Raw genomic sequence first — 24,384 nt, 5'->3', positions numbered from 1 at the left:
CCATGTCACCATCTAATCACAACCTAACACACCTCTATGTCACCATCTAATCACAACCTAACACACCACCACATCACCATCTAATCACAACCTAACACACCACCATGTCACCATCTAATCACAACCTAACACACCTCTATGTTACCATCTAATCACAACAACCTAACACACCACCACGTCACCATCTAATTCCAACCTAACACACCACCATGTCACCATCTAATTACAACCTAACACACCACCACGTCACCATCTAATCACAACAACCTAACACACCACAATGTCAGCATCTAATTACAATTAAAACAGCACTACATCATCATCTAATTAAATGAAAGAAACAAAGAGGAAGACAGCAGAACAAGGCAGGGGAAGACATTTGCACCATTTATAATATCAAACAAACCTAACAAAAATGATTAAGTTATGTCAAGATGAACTAGTCTGTGAGGAGGCAGCTGTTTTAACAACAATGTAACATTCTCACATAGAGCTAGAGATGTACAAAGAAGGGAATTTTTTGGTACACGCTTTCATAAAAGCATCAAAACTGAAAATAAAGTCATGACTTTTGATTTGCCAATTCACTTCTCACATTCTCTGTTTAAGATATACATACCTACAAGGTTATTCAACAGACATTTTATGTTTAAAAGTAAAATGAATAATTTTAAATGGTTAAAAGAAATGTTGTCGAGTACCATTCTGACTCATAGAGACGCTGTATAGGATTTCTAAGGAGTGGCTATGGGGTTTGAACCACCGACTTATGGTTAGTGCTAATCCTACAATGCCATACCAGAACTCCTAAAAGACACATTAAAAAAGCGTGTGTTTCAGGGAGGGGGGAACACAACAACATTATAAACAGCCAGAAAACCAAAGACACCCCATTGCCATAAAGCTGATTTCAGCTCATAGGATCCAGTAAGCTTGCCCCATATGGTCTCCAAAGCTGTAAATGTCTATGGAAACAGCGTCACATCCTTTGCCCACATAGCAGCAGGGAGAGTCAAACCAGTGAAACTTCTGTTGGCAGCCAAGCACTTTAACCACAGCCCCACCGGCTATGCTAGTGATACTTCAGATGCCCACAAGGTCACCCATGGTGGACAGGATTCAGCAGAACTTCCAAACTAACAACAGGATAGGAATAAAGGCCTAATAAGATACTCCCCCAAACCAGCAAATGAAAACCAACAGAATGTTGTCTGACTCAACTGCTTTGGACACATCAATAGGACATGTCATGAGAAGAGTGCCAGCCACTAAAAACTGTACTAAAAGCCATGGTTGTAGACGTGAGCCTCAGTGAAGGAATCCACGCATCTTGAAATTGTGGGCACAGGTATTTATGTGCGTACATTTCTACCTTTCTGGGAAGAGCATCCACACTCAGATCAATTTTCCAAAAGGGTTCATAATTGCTGCTGGAATTAAATATTTAATGACATGAAAAGGTTTAGTTTTCAAACATTTATTCTACAATGTTACTGAAAACAACTGATTTCAAAGCTAAACAAGCAATTCCTGGATTAGCAAAAATAACATATTGTGTGTACTTGTATAGACATGTGAACACACACATTAAAAGGCACAGCAAAATACTAAGAACAGTAAGGTTTAGGGATACCTCTTTTTAAATAAATAATATTTTAGTGTGTTTTCAGTGAAAGTTTACAGAGCAAATTAGGTTCCCAATTAGTAATCACTACACAAACTGTTCAATGATATTGGTTACATTTCTCACAATTTTTTAACGTTCTAATTAATTCCATTCTGATGTCTGTTTTAGTCATCTGGTTTCCCAAACTCCTCTCATCTTTGCTTCAGATTTCTTGTTCACCATTTGTTCTCATATCGATGATTTTCCAAAGATACAGGGTACTCCGAGGTAGTATTCTTTATTATATAAGCCAATCTGCTATTTAGCCAAAAGGCAAACTTGGTGGCAGTTTTGGTTCCAAGGTTTATGGAATATTTCAGAGTGTTAGTCTCAGGGGGTCTCTGGTCTCAACAATCCCAGTATGTCTTGACGTTTTAGTTAAGAATTTGAGTTCTGATCCATATTTTACCTCCCTTCCATCAGAATCCATCTTTGTAAGGCCTTGATCAGAAAGGTTCGTGGAAGCTGGGCACCATCTACTTCTTCTGATCTCAGGGTAAGTGAGACCATGATTCAGGTAGACTATCAGTCCTGTAGATGACTTTCTTTGCTGAATCTTTGGTTTCTTCTTCTAGGGGTGACGTTTTACCTTCTCCATTTTACCTGGCTCTACTTTCTAAATGTCCTACAACAGAACCTCTATTACTTTTAAAGTAAAAAGGCTTCTATTATACTTTGAATGTGACCAGCTGCATAAATTCACAATGAAAGTCTCACAGGATAGAAAATGAGGCCATGATTTTTAAATATTTCCTTTTTCTTTTCTCCTATTGACATGACCCTTTTAAAAGGCATGCATGTGAGTTCTTCATTTCTTAAAGAGAAAGCTATTACCAGTGGGAATTAAAGCCAACCAACCTCAGCCGTGGGTGTAGCTCTACCCTACAGAGGGTCCAGTGCATCTCTATGTACCACATCTAGACTCTGAATTTCTGTGGTGGCTGCTACTCAGACAGCTCCAGATGTTCAATGGCAAACAACATCACAAATCCAAATCACAAATGTGCTTCTAAAAATATCTTTAACTTCTTATGGTGTCTAACTCTGTTAAAATTTCACTCATTCGTGCAACTTTGGCTGAGCATTAAAATCACCAAGAGATCTTTTTTTTTGTTTTTCCTAATGCCAGTGACCCATAGGGAGTGGGGGTGGAGGTTAAAACCTACATAAGAATTCTTTACAGGTTCCCTGATGGTCCTGATGTGCAGCCTGAAGTGAGAAGCCCTGATTTATTTCTTTCACAAGTATTCATTAAGCCCTGAACTCATTTCCAGGGACTCTTAATTTCCAGAAACTACCAAAAACTGGGTGACTTAGAACAATAGCAATATACTCCATCACAACCCTAGAGGCCAGAAGTTCGAGAGGGCAGCGTTTCCTCTGAAGGCTCTAAGGGAAAATCCTTGCCTGTCTCTTGTAGCTTCTGGTGTTTGATGATTTTCTTAGCTTAACTCCAACCTCTACCTCTATCTTTTCAATTCCTTCTCTGTGAGTCTCTCTTATAAGGACACTTGTCATTAGATTTAGGATCCACCTGAATAATACAGGATCATCTCTTCATCTCAAAACCCAACACTTAATCATATACGCAAAAAGACCTTTCACAAGTTCTAAGATAAGGACCTGAGTGGACATACCTTTTAGGTAGTCACAATCCAACATACCACAATCCAACATAGTTCTACACACAGATGGTGTTCGGAAGCTGCTTCTACTGTGTTTTCAGTTTGTGTTGTTGTTGTTGTTATGTGCCGTGGAGTTGGTTCCCACTCATAGCGACCCTGTACAGGGTTTCTGAAGCTGTAAATCTTTATGGGAGCAGAAAGCCTCATCTTTCTCCCGCGGAACAGCTGGAGAAACCTTGCGGTTCACAGCCCGATTCGTAACCACTACGTTACCAGAGCTCCTTTTTTTCAGTTTAGTGGGGGTAAAATTGGGAAGAGCAGGAGGATGCCATGGGGGTTCATAGCAGGGCACTGTGTCATGCCTTATGAATAGCTCTAATACAATCACAGGCATGGTTCAAAGAGTAGGCTTTACAGGAAATGTAAGAGGACATAGATTGCTTGTCTGATGACCTCTATGAACAACTGCCCCCTTTGTTATGACACCAGAAGAACTAGATGGTGCCCGGCTACCATTATTGATCATTTTGGTCATAGATTCTAAAGTAGAACCCTGATCAAAAGGGGGTAGAATGTGGAACATAATTTCAAATTCTAAATGGAATCCAGACTTTCTGGAGCTATGAAGTCTGGATAAACCCCTGATACCACTGCTCTGATCACTTTTAAATAAAAGCTACCCCTTGGAATCCTCTGAGAATCAGAAAAATCATTGATATTAGTAAGTAAAGTATATCTACCTAAGCACTGTGTTCATTTGATGAATTATCTATGTGATGCCAAACTGACAACAGCAACTCAAAAGGTGAATTGAGAAGCTTAGGGGGCAGTGAATCTACATCAGTGGTGTTAAACAATTTCAGACAAGGATGACAAGAATACTTGCACAACTTAAAGGATGTAATCAACATGTAGAAATTGTTGAAATGGTGTTATTGTTGTTGAATGCCATCAAGCCTGTTCCAACTCATAGCAACCATGTACAGGGTTTCTGAGGCTTTACATCTTGCAGGGAGCAGAAAGCCTCATCTTTCTCCATGAAGTGGCTGGCAGGCTCTAACCATGGACCTTGCAGTTCACAGTCAGTCCAGTGCTTAGGGAGCCACTGTACTCCCTTACATGGTGCATATCTGCATATTTTTGCAGAAAAAAAAAAGGTAGACTGTAAAGTTAGATTGTATGCCAGTTACTAGCTTTGAGACCTTGGGAAGTTATTTAAATGGTCTGGGCCTCAATTTGTACATTCGTTAGATGGGAATAATAGTCATGAGCCTCACTAGATTATTATTTCTGATTTTGAAGAGCATATTTTTCAAAAGACTTAAAATAGTGTCTAGAGCCTAAATAAGCATTGTGGAGGTTTTCCATATATTTTTAAAATAAAGAACGAACAATTATTATTGTTAGGTGCTTCTGAGTAATTCTGACCCAGAATGCCCCTATGTCAAACAATTAAACCCTACCCGGTCCTAGGCCATCCTCACAGTCACTGCTGTGTTGGAGTGTGTTGTTACAGCCTCTGCGTCAGCCCATCAGTTAAGGGTCTTCCTCTCTTCCACTGACCCTCCACTTCCTCAAGCATGACGTCCTTTTCCAGGGACTCGTCCCTCCAAAGTAGACAAGACAAAGTCTCCCCTTCCTCATTTGTAAGGAACATTCTGGTTGTACTCTTCCAAGACAGATTTGTTCATTTTTCTGGCAATCCATGGTATATTTAATGTTCTTTCCCAACAACATAATTCAAAAGCAGCAATTCATTTTTCAGTCTTTACTACTCAGTGCTCAACTTTTATGCATGAATATGAGGTGACTGAAAATAATATGTCTTTGGCTAAGTGCACCATAGTCTTCAAAGTGACGTCTTTGCTTTTGAACACTTTAAAGAGTTGTGTTTTTGTGTTTGTTTTTTTGGTAGCAGATTTGCCCAATGCAAAACATCATCTGATTTCTTGACTGCTGCTTGCATGGATGTTGATTATTGATCCAAGTAAAAAGAAATCCATCACATCTTTATTCTTTTCTGTTTATCATGATCCAGTTCTGAGGCTGTTTGTTTGTGCTTCAAGTCTTCATTTGGCATTTTGGGGTGGTTTATGTGTGGCTATGATGGTGGAAGCTACGCTTCTGGTATTTCAAATACCACCAGAGTTATCAATAGGGACAGACTTCAGCAGAGCTTCCAGACTAAGACAGACTAGGGAACCGACTTCTAAAATTTTTGGCCTATGAAAACCTTATAAACAGCAATGAATGGACAACAGAAACACACAAATTTGCTGTCAAAGATACTAACATCTTCCGAATGTTCTATCCCTTACCACTCAATCAAATCTTCTATGGAAGGAAACAAACCAACCTAAAACCCTGTCAGGGAAGAAAAATTACTTCTACTTCTTAGAAACAGAAGCTGTGTTTTCAGTCACTTAACTAACTTCTAACTGTTCTTCTAATTTAAATAAGAATTGTTGAGCACAGCGTCAGACCTAGGCTGCTTCACATTTTACACATCCATGAAACAACATTTGACAGAGGAGCCTTCATAATCTTATCACTGTTTTTTGCTTAATGCTCAACTGTTACATTTCACAAATGTAGCACCAGGTTGATTGAGTTTATAAGCATGATCATCTCTTCCTCTGCTCAACTGTGGTAATATTTCCTGGATTAAAGTATGCAAGAAAAGCTCCTACAGGGTCCGCTGCAGGGTCCACTACAGGGTCACCTCACGGTCAACATTTGCCTTTGCGTTGGGGCTCTGAGGTGGTCAACCTTTACAGGCTATAAATTTTGCTCCTGCAGAGCAGCTGGAAGGTTTGAACCGCCAAACTTGCTGTTAGTCAAATACTTCACCAGATGCACCACCAGGGCTCCTTTAAAACAATACAGAGTGTGTTATTTCATTGGACGAAATTTCTTTTATAGCTTTGTACTTGGATCCCACACAATAGCACACTCCCCTATGGCAGATACTGAGAGTTTGTGTCTCTACTCAGAACCACTGCTAGATAAGGATGTGGTGCTTGGTAAAGTTGTTGCTGTTAAGTGCCGTTGAATCGATTCCGACCCATAGCAACCCTGTATAGGGTTTCCAAGAAGCGGCTGATGAACTTGAACTGCCAACCTTGCAGTTCAAATGACTTTGCAGTCTGATGCATTAGCCCACAGCGCCATCCCAGGACTCCAAGCTCGGTAAAGTAGAGGACGTAAAACAACACGGGAGACTCTCCATGAGACCCAACAATGGACTAGAACACACTGAGAGTCACGGCGCAACACAGGACCGGGCAGCATTTGATTCTGTTACACACTAGGAGCCGGGGCCGACTCAATAGCAATGGTGACTTTCAGATAAAGATGGGCTCTGTGTTAACCTTTCTGGACACATAGAATGTCATCCATTTTCCCTGAGGTTTGGGTCCCAGGAGCTCAACCTAGCATGCAAGGAACAATGTCCTCTCTAGCTCCCCAGCTGTTCATGGTTCCTCTGCACAGTGTCTCCTCCCGCTCCTTCTAGCTAGGGCTCCACGGTACCTTTCTGAACACTTTCACATCTGAAAGTGTTTTTTTTTTTTTTTTCCCTAATCTTTTCTCTCCTCTTTTGGCACCCAGACTCTCTATCTTGTGATTTGCATCTTCATTACTCACATTTCCTCACAATGAGTGTTCATTAGAATATTTTAAATGAAGAATCTTCCTGCCTTTCTCAAGGCACGAGGTGGGTCTTTCCAGTACACCGCATTTTTTCATTCTTATCACAGTGGCTCAGGCAGTTTGTACATTATATTCTATTAAAAACTCTATTCCACCCAAGGTTGTCACAATTCAGAGATTACCGCTTTCTACAGCAAGCTTGTGAGGGATGCATTCCGACATTCACTCTGTCAGCTGGCAAACGGGGCCCACGAGCTTGCATTTCACACCTCATTTGATATCACAATTCAACAACAACAACAAAGCATAAAGAGAAACAATTCTTTACTTAGATTATGGGATGGATTTTCGAGGGATATTAGGTAAGCATAGACTGTCAGGCCGAAGCAACAATATCTGCCTTTCTTACAGCCAGGGGGAGGTCAGATGCAGACAGTGGGAAGCAAGAGGAAGAAGATATTGGGGGCTGTGAGGCCCATAATTAGGTAGCGCTGGTTATGTAACTGCATTGTTCATTTCTTCTAAAGAGAACGCAAAATTGGTTCTCAGAAAACCAAGTGATACCCACAGCCTGCAATGTCGTTTCCTTTATAATATTACCACTTGGTCAGTCAAATATTTCAATGAAGTTAATTTCCTGCGCAGATTCCTGGTGTGGCGCTGTAGGATCAGCACTGGACTGCAAACGACAAGGTCGGCGGTTCAAACCCACCAGCAGCTCCTCCGAAACCCTATACAGGGTCGTTATGAGTTGGAACCAACTCAACACTTAACAACAACAACAAGTTTTTGTGCAGAGACCACGGACATACACACACACACACACACACACACACGCACATATATGTATATGTGTCTAGGGGGCTTCAAAAATTTCCTGGAAAAATAGAATTAAAAGATTATGGAATTTCCCCATGAACTTTTTTAAGTCGTCTCCTATGTGTACTTTGGACATGTTGTTAGGAGGGACCACCCTTGAAGAAGGACATCGTCCTTGGTAAAGAGGAAGAGCTTCAATGAGATGGGCTGACACAGCGGCAGCCATGATGTGAGGATGGCTCAGGACCAGGCAGGGTTTCCTTCTGCTGTGCACAGGGGCAGTATGAGTGGGAACAGATTCAATGGCACCTCACAACAACATAATTATGTATGTACATATGTATATGTATATATGTTGTTGTTGTTGTTGCTAAGTGCTGTTGAGTGTGTTCTGACTCATAGTGACCCTGTACACGGTTTCCAAGGAGCAGCTGGTGAGCTTGACCCACTGACCTTGAGGTTCAAACTGACTTTGCTGTCTAGCATATTAACACACAGTGCCACATCAAGACTTCATGTGTGTACGTATATATATATGTATGTGTGTGTGTGTATGTATATTTGTGTGTATATATGTACATGTATATATGTGTATGTTGTTGTTATTGGTATGTGCCGTGGAGTCGGTTCCGACTCATAGCGACCCTGTACAGGGTTTCCGAGGCTTTAAATCTTTAAAGGAGCAGAATGCCTTTCTCCCACAGAACAGCTAGTAGTTTCGAACTGCTGACCTTGAAGTTCGCAGCCCGATTCGTAACCACTACGCTACCAGAGCTCCTTCATATATATGTGTATAGACATGTATATATATATTTGTGTGTGTATATATGTACATATATATTTGAGTGTGTATATATATGTATATATGTGTGTGTATATGTATATATGTGTTTGTATATCTATGTGTATATGTGTATATATGTATGTATTTGTGTGTGTGTGTATATATATATATATGTATTTGTGTGTGTGCATATATATGTATATATGTGTGTGTATATGTATATATGTGTTTGTATATCTATGTGTATATGTGTATATATGTATGTATTTGTGTGTGTGTGTATATATATATATATGTATTTGTGTGTGTGCATATATATGTATATATGTGTGTGTGTGTGTGTGTATATATATATATATATATATATATGGTTATGTGCTATGGACTCGGTTCCCACTCATATCAACCCTGTACAGGGTTTCTGAGGCTGTAAATCTTTATGGGAGCAGAAAGCCTCATCTTTCTCCCGCGGAACCACTGGTAGTTTCGAACTGCTGACTTTGAGGTTGGCAGCCTGATTCGTAACCACTACGCTACCAGAGCTCCATATATATATATACATATATATACATACACACACACACACACACACACACATACATCCCTAATTGGCAGTTGCAGTTGAGTCAATTCTGACTCACGGCACACACATGTCAGAGTAGAGCTGTGACCTTTTAGAAGTACATTGCCAGGTCTTTCTTCTGAGGTGCCTCTGGGTGGATTTGAAACACCAGCCTTATGGTTAGCAGAGAGTGTATTAACTGTGCTACCCAGGGATGAAATAGATACAGAAAGCCAGAGAGAGCAAGAAGGACGGAGGGAGACTTTGTGGACAGTAATTAAATGCATAGCTGCTAATTCAAAGGTCAGTGGTTCAAACCCACCAGCCTCTTTGTAGGTGAAAGACATGGTTTTCATTAAGATGGCAGCATCAGACGCCCCATGAGCAGTTCGACTCTGTCATATAGCGGCGCTGTAAGTCAGAAACCACCCCAAGTCTGACTCAGAGTGACAACATACAACAGAGGAGAACTGCCCCACGAGGTGTCCAAGGCCCCAGAGTAGAACTTGCCAGCAGGGTGTCCCAGGCTGGACCCTTTATGGATGATGCAAACAACAACATATGTAGAGAGAGATGTTTTTAAGTGCTGCTGAGTTGGCTGTGACTCATAGAGACCTTATAACAGGGTTTCCGAGAAGCGGCTGGTGGATTTGAGCCTCTGATCTTGCAGGTGAGCAACTATCCAGGACTCCTCATACATGTGTATCTCTGTGTAGATATGGAGCTCTGGAAATCCAGTACAGGGTGGCCATGAGTCAGACTGACCTGACGGCATCTAAACAACACCAACAAGGCATGAACATAATTCTAAGGGTGCAGAGTCAGAAACTTCCATCCAGATTTGCACAACAAGACCTGTAGCTGCTAGAGGCCTCTGGACCTTCATTCCCACATGCATCCCTCTCAGTCCAGGAGGTTCAGGTGTGGCTACAGTGATTGGTTCAGGGTGGATGCACACTGAGACAGTGAGGGCCTGTCTGGGGAGAGAAGCTTATCCCCCAAGGGGCTGAGTTGGGGGATGGATCAGGGAGCTGCGGGCTTCCTCTTGTCTCTGGGAGGGAAGAGTCTACCTGAGAAAAAGCCCACCCTGAGAAAAGACAAGGGGCCAGGTCACAGAGGACACCAAGCAGCTGAATTCAGACCTCCCTCCAGGAAGCCCACCCGGGATTCTTTGTTTATGGGAGACGGTTATTGTTGTTAATGTCGTCGAGTCAGTTCTGACCCATAGTGACCCAACAAACAACAGAATGAAGCACTGCCCGGTCCTATGCCATGCTCACAATTGCTGTTTGTCCCTATATGCTTGGGCTTCCTCAGCACAGTGGCCAATGGCACCACTGGACAAAGTCCATCTGAGTCAGCCAGCAGCCAAACAGACCCCCAAGCTATGACGTTTGAAGCGAGGGGCGGACACTACGAGGTGACCCCAGCAGCCATCCTCCCACTGAAATGAGAAGGCTAATTCGATTCGGACTCACTGAGACCCTAGAGGAGGGAGTGGAATTGCCCCACCAGGTTTCCAAGGCTGCCAGCTTTACAGAAGCCTGGAGTCCTGGTGTGGCGCTGTGGGTTAATGCACTGGACTGCAAACTCAGTTTGAACAGCAAGGTCAGAAATTCAAGCTCACCAGCCACTCCTTGGAAACGCAATACAGGGTCGCTCTGGGTCAGAACCAACTCGGCAGCACTCAACAACAGCACCAACATGGCCTCGTCTTTCTCCCACAGAGCAGCCGGTAAGTTGGAACCACTGTCCTTTTTGTTAGCAGCTGAGCACTTAACTATTGTGCCACCAGGTTCCTTCATTCCAGTACAGAGACTGAAAATAATCCCACCACTGACTTTCCCAGGCTCCTTGCTCTCTGGACAAAGGCAGAGAACGCACTGCTTACTAGTGAGATCGAAAGGGAAGACTACCAGGGTTCTATTGGATAGGTTTCATGCCTGATGAAAAAAAAAAGAAGTATGAGAAGAAGTGTCTCTCTTCCAGCCTTTGGGTATGGCTGAGTGAGTGTGTGATGTCTGGACATGCTGCAGCCATCTTGTGAGCATGAGGAAGCAACTTAAAAGGTGACAGCCAGCAGACCAGCTATTCCACCCACTGCCATCAAGTCAGGTATGACTCAGCGTGACCCCGTAGGGTTGAGTAAAGCTGTTTCATAGGGTTTCTGAGATTAAATATTTACACAACCAAAATACCTCATCTTTCCTCTATGGAACAGCTGGTGGGTTTGAACTGATGCCACCAGGGCTCCTTAGAGCAGGTATTTGTTGTTGTTGCTAAGATCTGTCAAGTTAGTTCCAATTCACAGCGAACCTGTACGAGGTTTCCAAGGAGCAGCTGGTAGGTTTGAACTACTGACCTTGTGGTTCGCAGTCCAGTGCAGATCCTACAGCACCATACCATGAGTCCTGAGCAGGTCTAAGAGCATGCCAACACTCGGATGACACAGTGATGTTGCAGGACTAAGCAGCCATACCACCGAGCAACCAGCAACCTCTAGATTTCTTGTTCATATGAAACAATAAAACCCTACTGTTGCAGCCAGGCAGTCTTGGTGGCACTAACAATGTGTGATTGACTACTCATCTTAAGGTTGAGAGTCCTAACCCAGCCAGCTGCTGTGCAGAAGAAAGGCCTCAGAATGAATCTGAGAAAACCCTGTGGGGCAAGTTCTACTCTGTGAAACATGGGGTTGCCATGAGCTGAGGGCAGTGATGGCAGGTATTGGATCACCTGAAAGCAACAACACCTGAATGTGTACAGAAACCCTCTGCTGTCTCCAGAGATGAGCTACACAGCACCTGGGAGCATTCAGACCGCAGACCCAGACTTCCAGGAAAACCAGGGGTCAAGTGAGGTGGCAGACCAGATGCTCTCTCAGTGGATGGAAAGGATGACAGGCAGGATGCTCAGCTCAGACAGGAGGCGGCCAGGTTACTGGTTCGAATGGAGGCTTTCAGTTACTTGCCTTCCTTTGAAAGGGATCTCCAAAACCAGGCAGTACAGGGCTCCAGCTGGGGTTGACTGGGGACACCACCAACACAGAGCGCTCCGAACATGACATCACCCCATTTCTCAGGCTCCCCCAACTTGCTCTCTCCTCCACTGGGGGTATCTACTTGTCGTGTGACATGAGGTAGGGGGCCTAGAAAGCCCATAAACTCAAAAAGAAGGAAAAGAGAACAGACTATACCCAGAGACAGTGTTGGAAACCAGTGACCTCGAGCTGAGGACTCAGCCTCGTCCTAGGTGAACTAAGGATGGTTTTCATCAGTGAGGCTGTGTGGGTCCCAGGGCAGCAGTCCCCTACAGATGCTGTGGTATTACCGGATGCCATCAAGTCCATTCCGACTTGTTGTGACCCCATACATCCCAGAGCTGGTAGTCTGCCTGGTTTAGCATTCTGAGGCTTAAGGCACACATTCTTCCCCAGGTATGAGATCTGCAAAACAACTCCATCCAAGTACTGAGGGGCAGTTACCCAATAGCGCTAGCTTCTTTCATGAGGCTCATAAAAATGCACATTTTCTTCTCACCTCTTAAATGATGCCTATTTTCCCTGTTTCAGTCTTCAACTCTTCACTACAAACAACAACAACAATAATAATCCAGCTGCAAGATACTGTTATCAAACCCCCACACTCTGACAAACGTACACTCGGGTAATGTTTGAGACTGTCAACCTCACTGGGCCATTTGTGCATCTAGAGCAAAATGGATAAAAGCTCGTGTGGTAGCCCGCCACACAGGGGGAACTGCGTGGGTGGGCTAATGGTTCAGCATGGGGCTGTGAAAGTGGAAACTACATTTCAACAAGCTCGGTAGGTGATTCGCAGGTGGACACAGAGGGATCTGGGGAAGCATGTGAAGACAGAATCACCTGAAGGGACCACTTGTTAAGTGTTGTCAAATCGGTTTGGACCACAGGGATCCTATATAGGGTTTCCAAGGAGTGAATTGTGAGCTTGAGCCATAAACCTTGAAGTACAAACTGACTTTGCAGTCCAGCACATTCGCCCACATGACCTCACCGGGACTCCTCAAAGGGATCTCTCAGGTGTATGCATAAGAATCACCTAGGGGTCTTATGAACCTTGTTAGAATGTAGATGCTGATCTCTCTGGGGGGGCATCCGTGTGTAAATGCAAACCAAACCGAGGCTATCCATCTGCTCTGACTCTATAGGACCAACTAGAAGAGTCCCACTAGGTTTCCGAGGCTGGAAAGCTTTTCTCCCCTAGTGGGTTCCCGACCTTGTGACTATCAGTATATCGCTATACCTACAGTGCTACAGAGGTTCCTAGTACAAAAAAGAAGTAAAGTACCATTTGTTACTGGGTCTCCTGGGCAACGTGCACCCGGGTCTATCGTTTGGGGGTTCTGGAGGCCTGGACACTCACCTGCTCTGGGATTCTGGGGGGTGGCCCACGCAGGTGAGGGTGGCCGTGGTCTGCTCGCTGCCATTCTCCACATCCTCCTGGACAGCCCACTGGCCCTCGCTGCTGACTCTGACTGCCGTAATCTTCACTCCTGCTGCCGCCTTAATTCTGGTGGGTGGGGAAAAAATACGTTAAGACTATTTTAGATTTAAACTGTAGCTACAAGACAGAGTATGAGCCAATCACCTGAGGAGAAACAGCCAGAACACCGCCCATTCCTCCGGGACCCTTTCATGTTCACAAGCGACCCCAAGCCTGAGCCCCAGCATCCTGCTTGTGCACCAATTTCCCAGCTGACCTTTGGAGCCAACTGCTTTCTAGCCCAGGGCGCCCAGCGCGCTGTGTGAGGAACAAGACAGGGGTCCTCATAGGAGGAGGGGCTGTGGCCCACAGACAGCTATGTGGTGCTGGGAAACAGCAGGTGCAGCCCAGTCCTGTGTTCACAGACCCGGATTCCACAAGAAAGGATGGGGGACTCTGGGCTTTCCCATCCCTCCTGAAGTTCTAGGACTGGTTTCCCCAAACAGCGGAGCCTCTGGGACTGTAGGGCATGGGAACCCCCCGGGAGCGCTGTGGCCACGGCAGAGAACAGCTAAGGCGAAGCATGGGTGTGCGGCCACCGTTCTGCTTGTGGGCCTCAATACACGTTCCTAATAGTCCCGGGGAAAGTACTCGTGGTGGTGCTAACCACAAGGTCAGCCGTTCAAACCTACCAACATTTCCTCATGTAAGAGATGAGGCAGTCTGCCTCTGTACAGATCCAGCCTTGGAAACCCTATGGGGCAGCCCCACTCTGTCCTATGACGTCACTCTGAGTCACAGTCGACTGGAGGGCAGTGGATTTATCCTGACTTGTGGGGTCAACGCTGCTGAGTCAGCATCCGAGCTGCTTAGCCGTACTTCCCTCCACTTCCCCAGGCCTGTGCGGCAAAGGTCAGTGCTCCGGGAGGCTCTGGACACTGTCCTCACAAGACAAGAGAGGACTGCCATGTGCAGAAAACTGTGTGTGCAGGAACCCAGACAGGTGAGTCCCATCAGAACGCAGAAGCAATGATGACCTTGGAGAGAAAATGCATCAAATCCACACCTGACTGAAAGGTGGACAAGGCCAGTTTGAAACAGGGGAACGGCCCCTCCCAGGGCAGGATGAAACTTAGAAAGAGAGAAAAAAAGAGGAAACCCCTTTAAGTCTCTAGGGGAGGAACCTCGAATGGCAGGCAGCATTTCAAACAATGGGTAGGGGGAGTATTGAAGTGGCCAGGAAGTCCCCAGTTGTTGCGGCCTTCCAGAGGGACCCCAGGGGTGGAGGCAGGGGATTCAAATGTCTGCATGTTTAGTTAAATAGGAAAGGGAGGATGAGGCGTATTGTACAGCTCAATGAATTTATTCAATGTCACTGAATTGTACATGTAGAAACAACGTGTTGGATTGGTGCATGTTTTGCTGTGTATCTTATCAACAACATAAAAAAAAGCAGAAAATGTTTCCACCTCCCTTATACTTTGCAGACCTTTATAGAGTCTGCGGGTGGCATGAAACAGTTGTCTAATCCTAATAGGACAAATGAAGAGTGACTATGAGTCCAGGCGGCCTCCAAGGCAGCTGGCTTGTGTTGTGTTCCGTGGGGTAGACGCCGATGAAGACATCTACCTGCACATGGGGTCTCCTAGGAAGTCAGGACTGGGACTAGCAACACCCTCCGGAGCGTCAGATGCCATGGGTAGCCCTGGTCAGATCATCCTTCTCGGTCAGCACTTACTGGGGACTCATGTGTGTGGACACGAGTAGAGATGCCTTATTTGTTCTTCAGCCTTGACACCACACTCTGTGAATGGGTCTCTGAAGCTGCCTGTCTTGTCTGTGGACTGGCCACTTTGGAACTAAACAGCCTCTTGTCTGTAGTTGGCTGGGGTTTTTTCGGTAGATATGTAGCCCAGCATGAGCCCTGCCTGAAAAGAGGTCTGAATGTGGTCTTCAGCTCCTGGGAGGTGGGCGCTCAGCCTTTATAATGTCCTACGTGAACATCACAGTCTACGTTAGCAATTCCATTTACGGAGAGCACTCTGAAACCTGCATGGTGGGTTAAACGTTGGGCTGCTAACCAAAGGTTGGCAGTTGAAACTCACTAGCTGCTCTGAGGGAGAAATACAAGGCAGTCTGTTTTCGTAAAGACCTGCAGCCTTGGAAGTTGACCCTAGCTCACCTTCTTAGGGCGTAGTACTAGTCCCTCCGATGGGGTCCTTATCAGTTGGCATCAACTCGACAGCCGTGGGCAGGTGCGTCGGACCACCAGTATCAACTCAAGTGGAGAAGTTGGAGACTGAGATCAGCCAAGTGTTCAGTATGAACTCTGGGTGTCAGGGCTTGGGAGAGCGTCCATGGTTAATAATATTCTGTGTGTGTCATGGTTCGTTGCTGGGAGAATTAGCACTGGCTCTGACTCCACCAGGAGAGGATCATTGGAAGCTCCTGCCTGGGATCTCCTGGACACTGTCCTGCACCTCTCCCCTCCACTGATGTTAAGCTGTATTGTCTTTCTGTAATAAATCATATCATGAGTACAGCTGCTTTTCTAAGTGCTGTAAGTGCTTGTGGCAAATTACTCCACCTTAGGCTGATCTCGGGGGCTCCTGACCTTGCAGAGGGTGAGTCGACTCATTAAGTGTCCATCTTGGGAAGGAGCACTCAGAACACTGAAATCATTAATTGTGTGGAATTCTTTAATCCTAACACTTAAAGTCCTGGTATGGCGCTGTGGGTTAATGTGCCAGACTGCAAAGTCATTTGAACTGCAAGGTTGGTGGTTCAAGCTTACCAGCTGCTCCTCAGAAACCCTATATAGGGTCACTGTGTGTCGGAATCAACTTGACAGCACTTAACAACGACACTTAAAGAGCATTTATTGAATTTACTGGATGGTGGGCTCTTGGAAATATATAGAGGAACACAGCTCAGTCTAGAGCAAACCAAACCAAAAAAATCAAAAATCCCACTGCTGTGGAGTCCCTTCCAAGTCACAACAATCCTGTAGGGCAGAGGAGCACTGTCCTGTAGGGGTTTCAAGGCAGCGGGTCTTTACAGATACACACTGTCACATCTTTCTCCTGTGGAGCAGCTAGTGGGTTTGAATGGTCAGCTTTCTGGTTAAGATTTGAGCAGCTTAACTGTGGTATCACTAGTCTAGGCTGTTGTTGTTGTTGTGACATGCCGTCGCGTCAATCCCGACCCATTGCAACCCTGTATAGGGTTTCCAAGGAGCAGCTAGTGAGCTTGAACTGCCGACCTTGCGGTTCAAACGGTTTTGCAGTCTGGCACATTAACCTACAACGCCACACCAGGATTCTAGACTAGTGAGCCTCAAATGATTAGGGTCACTGAGCAAGACCCTAGTTCAGCTTCTTCCTACTACTCTATGGGCAGAAAAAGAATTTATTAACAAATGCTAAATATTCCTGAGCATCTTCTATGTGGGGGAGGGGATGAGGGCAAAAGACAGGGAATTTTGTGTTTTCCTTAGTCACGGTTGTGGTGGTGGTTGTGTGCGGTGGAGTCGGTTCTGACTCATAGCAGCCCTATATAGGGTTTCTGGGACTGTATGTCTCCATGGGAGCAGTAAGCCTCATCTTTCTCTGACTGAGCAGCTGGTAGATTCTAACCACTGACCTTGCATGTGGCAGCACAGCAGGTAACCCACTCTGCTACCAAGGCGCCTTTCTTTAGCCATAGATGTAAAAGAAAAGATTCATGTTTGAGCAGCAAAAGGTACTTAGAGTCCAGTGATTATTTCAAATTGAATAAGGTCTGTCAATTAGTTAATAATCAGTTCTGGTTTTGAAAAGCATCATGTTGCTATGTCAGATGTTAATACTTGAGTGAGAGTTTTACAAGTCCTGGGGCACAATGTTTACAGCACTCCTTTGCTAACTAAGACGTCAGTGGTTCAAACCCACCAGTCACTCTGTGGGACAAAGATGGCAGACTGGGAAACCCTATGGAGCAGTTCTACTCTACTTCATGGGATTGTTGGGAGTTGGAATTGACTCAGTGGCAGTGGGGTTGTTGTTGTTGTTGGTGGTGGTGGTGGTGGTAGTTAGTGACTGGAAATCCATTCACCAAAATATTTAGATTAGCATGTCTAGTGTGTAACAGTTCATCAAGAAACCTAAAATAAGGAAAGGGACTGGAAGGAAAATAAACAGATGATCATCTATAAATAGGGGTCTCTATAACTTGAGGTCACAACCCTCACAGGACACTACTGTTGGCATCCCGGTGACAAACTGTCCTGTTCTGACATGGACGGCTAGCTGGCACCTGAAACTATATGCGGCATGGTGCTGTCCAGAATGTAACAGGTGCTCAATGATATTTATGCAATTATAATCGTTGAGATTTACCAAGAGCTGCTACCATGGACCAGACTGCTTTCCAAGAGATTTACATACATTAGCTCATGTTTTACCTGTGTTAGCACATTTAATCCTCTTAACAGCACTATGGGCAAGGACTGTTATCCCAGTTTACATATGAGAAATCTGTGGCCCTAAGAGATTAAGTGACTGAACCAAAACCATAAGGCAAGGTCACAGTGGAGTCAGTATTGCAGTCCAGGGAGTCTGTTTTCTGAGCCTGTCCTCTGGCCACGCAGCGGGATGCCTATCCCAGGCTGCCTGGGTCCTGATCCCAGTTCTACCACCATTCGTGCGTGAAGTCTGCCGCTCCTTATCTTTCAACAGAGGGGCAAAAGGTGGTGTCTGTTGTGGGTTGAGAATTAACTTGGGTGAAGGGAACGAAATAAAATTGTGTTGGTTTTGAAAAGTAAGTAAATCTAATACTCTGTTGTTGTTAGGTGCCGTCAAGTCGGTTCTGACTCAGAGTGACCCTCTGCATAACAGAACAAAACACCATTCTGCGCCATCCTCACAGTTGGTACACTTGAGCCCTTTGCTGCGGCCACTGTGCCAGTCCATTTAGTTAAGGGTCTGCCTCTTGTTCGCCGACTCTCCACTTCACCAAGCATGGTGTCCTCCTCCAGGGACTGGACACTCCTGATCAAACACCCACAGAATGAGAGACAACATCTTACCATTCTTGCTTCTAAGGAACACTCTGGCTACACTACTTCTGAGACAAACTTTTGTTCTTCTGGAAGTCCAGGGTGCTTTCAATATTTGTCAACAACACAATTCAAATGTATCTATTCTTCAATGAACTTCCTTATTCATTGCCCAACTTTTACAAGCATACAAGGTGATGGAAAATACCATGGTTTAGGTTAAGTACACCTTAGTCCTCAAACTGTTATCTTTGTTGTATAACGCTTTAGAGGTCTCTCACAGCAGATTTGAATAATACAATAAAGCACTTGATTTCTTGACTGCTGTTTCAATGAGCACAGATTGTGGATCCAAGCAAAGTGGAGTCTTTGACAACTTCAATCTTTTCTCCATTTATCATGATTTGATTAATGATCCAGTTGTGAGGATTTTGTTTTCTTTATATTGACGTGTAATGCATAATGAAGGCTGTAGTCTTGGATATTCTTTAATAATCATTTCAAGTCCCCTTTGCTTTCAGCAAGCGAGATTGTGTTGTCTGCATATCACAGGTTGTTAATGAGTCTTCCTTCAATCCTGATGCCACATTCTTCTTCATATAATCCAACTTCTTGGATTATTGGCTTCACATAAAGATTGAATGGTAAAAAGTATGGTAAAAAGATGAAGTAAATATGTAGACATCTTTCCTGATTTTAAAGAACTCAGTATCTCCTTGTTCTATTCAAGGGACTGCCTCTTGGTCTATGTACAATTTCCTCATGAGCATAGTTAAGTGTTCAGAAATACTCATTCTTCCCAGTGTCATCCATAGTTTGTTATGATCCACACAGTCTAATGCCTTTGTATAGTCAAAAAGGCACACATAAATATCTTTCTAGTATTCTCTGCTTTCAGTCAAGAGTCATCTTACATCTGCAGTGAAATCCCTCATTCCATGTCACCTTCTGAATCCATCTTGAACATCTGGTAGCTCCCTGTCAATGCACTGCTGCAATCATTTGTGAATTATCTTCAGCAGAATTTTACTTGAATGTGATATTAATGATACTGTTTGAAGATTTCCACATTCCCCTGGGTTATCTTTCCTTGGAATGGACAAAAATATGGATTTTAATGTCAGGAAACATGATTACAGAAAATTTGTAATCCCATCTTCATCCTATAACTGATTGGAATACCTAAAAGGGGTTCTACAACTTGCTCAGTGAAATAGGCCACTTGCAGTACCTTGGTAGTATATAGGACCTTAGGTGGAATCCTGAGCCCCATCCAGAACCTTCTGAGGTGGGGCATTCCCACTAGAAATGACAAGCAGACCAGCCTGGAACAGCTAGAGCAACAGTGGATACATCTTCAAAGAAAAATCATCAAGAAAAACACAAAACAAAAATGTCAGTATTACTGGCTCCTACAAGAATAAGCAAGTTGTTCACCGGGAAGCCATCAAGGCAAGCAATAAAGTTCATTTGGGATAAACTCCCCTCTAAGACTGAAACTCAAAGGGAACACATGATGAGGCATGTAAGCTTGCTGGCAACCACATTGGTCTACTGGTGAGTGGAAGAGGGGAAAAGGCAGCAATGAAGAAAAGAGCTGAGTTCAACCACGTTCCCTAGACTCCCACTGACCTGCAGATGAGAGAGAGAAGAGGAAGAGCTGGTTGGTCCAAAGTGTGGTGAGACCTGGGGACACCTAAGCCCATGGACAAGGACATAGCCACAGAGGGCTACTGCTGAGAGTGAAGCATCCAGATGATATGAAGTGAGGGGAGATGCACAACAACATCCAAACTTGCAGACAGTACCCACCTGACCTAGCCCGATGGCTTGATAATCAGAACTCGACTAAAGGAAGATATTTTTTTTTATGTGTTTTGATAAAGGAAACGAGGGTAAATTACTACAATTTGATGAATTTGACCTATACTCATGGAAGTGATGGTAGTGGTGGTTAAGTGCCATAGAGTCAGTTCCAACACGTAGCGACCCTATACAGGGTTCTCAAGGCTATAAATCTTTACGGGAGCAGAAAGCCTCATCTTTCTCCTCTGGAACAGCAGGCAGTTTTGAACTGCTGATGATAAGGTTTGCAGCCTAATTTGTAACCACTACACTACCAGAGTGCCTTACTCATGGAGGTAGTCTAAACCCAAACAGAGAGTAAAGAAGTCTTCATATCAAGTATCAATGCTATCCCCTCTGTACATAGGGTAGATAGGGATGGGCAACTTAGACACTGGCTACCTAAAATGAGGTGGCAATAAAGGCTAAAGTGACTGGCTTACAAGGTTTCAAGAGGGAGTTTAGTTTAAGAGTGTGCGGGGGAAGACAGAGTCCCCACTGAATAGTTTTCATCTCTTTTTTTTAATGTTTATTGTGAATTATGTGATAGTTTACATGGGAGAACATTATTTTTACATTCATTCTATGGTATATCATTTCATTGCCATGGTTACATGCATCATCAACCAATCAAAGGGTATACCCTGCAAGCCTGTCCCCCACAAGCCCCTGGTCTTCAGCACACAGTCCCTCTCCTTCTCTGGGTCTCAACTCCTCAGCCGCTCCATCTCTCCACATCATCGTCTCTGCCTCCATCTCAGGCATCACTGCTTCTCTGGGTAGGGTCCCGCTCTCCGCTCTTCTCCGTTGATGGACCTAGAGAATTCCACTTCTAGACTTGAAAGTTAATCACTCCCCTCCTTGCTATAAAACATCTACCTTTGATTTTGTTGGAGGCGGGGCTTGATGGCGGATAGGGTGGAGGTACAGTGAAAGTCACTGTCAGCAATAACACAGAATACCAGTCAAAGCAGATCCAGGGCAGAGCTCTAAAACGTGGAGCCACAGAGATAGGAATATTTTAAAGGTTTGAAGGCTTATAGCTTGTGGAGTTTGGAGCTGAAGTAAAAAATCATGTACTTTTGAATCTGCAGAGCCAGGCTTGGAGGCCTGAGCCGACATCTTGTGTGAGACCAAGTGGCGGGATGAAACAGGGGGAGCAGAAACACCATGGAAAAATGCCGTGGGGACCTTGGGACAAAGGTGGACAATATACTTTGTCAGTTTTGCTTTGTCTGATTTTCTTTGGTATCTGGTAATTGGCGCGCTCACTGTTTGCCCACCTCCATTCTGGTGAATAGAGGGAGAGCCTGAGCCGAGTGGACATCCCCAACCCTCACTGCTGATGGGTTCTTCTGCCACAAATGTGCACAGATACTCAGCCCAAGCGGAGGCCCTGAGCTTTTATTATCTGTTACCTTTTAGTTCTGTTTTGTTTTTTTGTCACTTGAAAGAGTAGGAGAGGGCTGAAGGGAGAGAAAGAAAGTTTAAAGGCAAAACAGGACAAAGGTTGGATTGGAGCCTAAGGTATAACATAACAAGGAACACTGGCAACTTGGAATCTCTCGGGCAACATTGAAGGCAGGAACTTAGGATATTAAAGACATACTTATATTAAACTACAGATTTTTTCTCTCTTCTTTTTCTTCTCTCCCTCCTCTCCCTTTTCTGTCATTAGAGACTGCAGTATTCAGTCTGGTTTTTGTTGGTGCTGCTTGTTCCCCCCACCCACTGGTGTTGTTTTGCTGTTATATGCCCCCACTTCTGCCTTTGGAGGACTCTTTGTCTCCCTATATTACACAAGGAGAGTCAGCAACTGCTGCCATATAGCCAAGATACAATCACACTCTATAAAACACCAAAACCCAGGCAAGAACCAATACCAGCTTCCATATACCAGGAAAACAGACAACACCTGTAAAAGTTACTCTGAGTTAAACAATAAGAAGAATGAAAAGGGAAGCTCACACCCTGATCACACCTTCCTGGAAGCAGTCAGAAAGCATAAAAAATACCAAAACACATACTCAATTAAGTATTAAGGCCACAGATAAACATTCAACATGTCAAAGAAGCAAAAGCAGATGACCATATCAGCACATGTCCAGAAAAAAGATAAAATGTCTGAGAAAAATGACCTAGAAGTAGACCTGGACTCCATTCTGGAAGGAGGGCTGGCCTTGGAAATGCCTGAGAAAGAATTAAGAAAAATGATTATAAAATGTTTCAAAACACTTTACAATGGAGTTTAGAAAAATAAGGAAGAAGTCAGGAAAGTGCTACAGGAACAATCAAATAAGATAGATATAGCATTGGAAACAATCCAAAACCTACAGAAAGATGTCCAAATGATCAATAACAAAATATCAGAAATAGAGAACACTCTTAAAAGGCAGAGGAGTAGAACAGATGCGATGGAAGGTAGAACCAGTAAGCTGGACAACAAATCTCTCAATACCACTAAGATAGAAGAACAAACACAAAAAGGGATAAAAAATTCTGAGGAAGGTCTAAGATTCATGTTGGACAACATGAAGAGGAATAACTTAAGAATTATCGGCATGCCAGAACAAGAAGAATCACACAAGACCACAGGGGAAATAGTCGAAGAACTGCTGGAAGGAAATTTTTCTAACATCCTGAAAAGTGAAAAGATAAACATTCAAGAAGCTCAACGAACGCCAGGAAGGGTAGACGCTAAAAGAAAATCACCAAGACATATCATAGTCAAGCTCTCCAAACTCTAAGACAAGGATACACTTTGGAAAGTAGCCAAGGAAAACAGAAGTGTCACATACAAAGACAAGCAAGTCAGATTAAGCTCGAATCTCTCAGCAGAAACCATGCAGGCAAGAGGGCAATGGGGAGACATATATAAAACCCTGAAAGAAAAATTTGCCAATGAAGAATCATTTATCCAGCAAAGCTATCAATCAAATATGATGGTGTAATCAAAACATTCCAGGATAAAGAGAAGATAAGGGATTTTACCAACCATGCGCTAGAAAATATCCTAAAGGGAGTTCTGTGGACTGAGAACCAACAAGAACAGACAACAACCAGAGATTGACGTACGTGGCAGCACCTCCCTGAATTAAGTCAACAGAAAGAAGAGTTGTTAACAGAACAAAACTATAAGAACAAACTCAGAGAATCTGGGAGGTCAGTCTATGATCAAAACAAGTACAATGCAAAAGAAGGTAAACATGTAGGAACAGATATCCAGATAGTGAGAAGGTCAGGGCGATTACAGGATAAAATAGACTGCACTAAGTAGACAGGAAAGTTAACGGATTATGAGACAAACTCAAAGAAAATTAACACTTCACAACAGACCAAGAGAATGAAAATCCAAGAACATTAAAACTATGAGGAAACTCACAACAAAGAACACAAAAATCATGAACTCAACAAAGGAAGACACACAGAAAAAGAAGCAGCAACACCACAAAAAAACAAACATAATGGCAGCAATTAATCAATACCTATCGATAATTACAATGAATGTAAAAGGAGTAAATACACCTGTTAAGAGACGGAGAGTGGCAGAATGGATAACAAAACAAGATCCTTCAATATGCTGTCTGCAAGAGACACATCTCACACACAGAGACAAAAGCAGATTAAAAGTCAAAGGATGTAAAAAAAATATATCAAATAAATTGCAAAAAAAAGCGAACAGGAGTGGCAGTACTAATCTCTGATAAAATAAACTTTAAGGCAAAAACCAGCATAATAGATAAAGATAGACATTATCTCATGATTAAAGGAACAATTGAACAAGATGAAATAACCATAATAAATATCTATGCTCCCAATGAAAGAGCTCCAAAATATATAAAACAAACTCTAATAGATTTGAAGAAAGAAATAAATGAATCTACGATCATAGTGGGGGATTTTAATACACCACTTTCAAAAATGGATAGAACAA

At 43.7% G+C, this 24,384-nt stretch overlaps 1 protein-coding gene across 1 annotated transcript in view; it reads right to left on the bottom strand.

Moving 5' to 3' along the window:
- The window catches only part of TMEM132B (transmembrane protein 132B), a 332,897-nt gene that overhangs the window by 222,877 nt on the left and 85,636 nt on the right, over window positions 1-24,384 (bottom strand). Inside the window, exon 3 of the mRNA XM_006874524.1 lies at window positions 13,511-13,657. Coding sequence (XP_006874586.1) covers window positions 13,511-13,657 — 147 coding nt within the window. The remainder of the gene's footprint in view (window positions 1-13,510; window positions 13,658-24,384) is intronic.

Source organism: Chrysochloris asiatica, unplaced genomic scaffold (genome assembly GCF_000296735.1).
Source record: "Chrysochloris asiatica unplaced genomic scaffold, ChrAsi1.0 scaffold00281, whole genome shotgun sequence".
Taxonomy (NCBI): Eukaryota; Metazoa; Chordata; class Mammalia; order Afrosoricida; family Chrysochloridae; genus Chrysochloris; species Chrysochloris asiatica.
The sequence above is the reverse complement of the archived record's forward strand: the minus strand, read 5'-3'. Positions and strand labels throughout refer to the sequence as shown.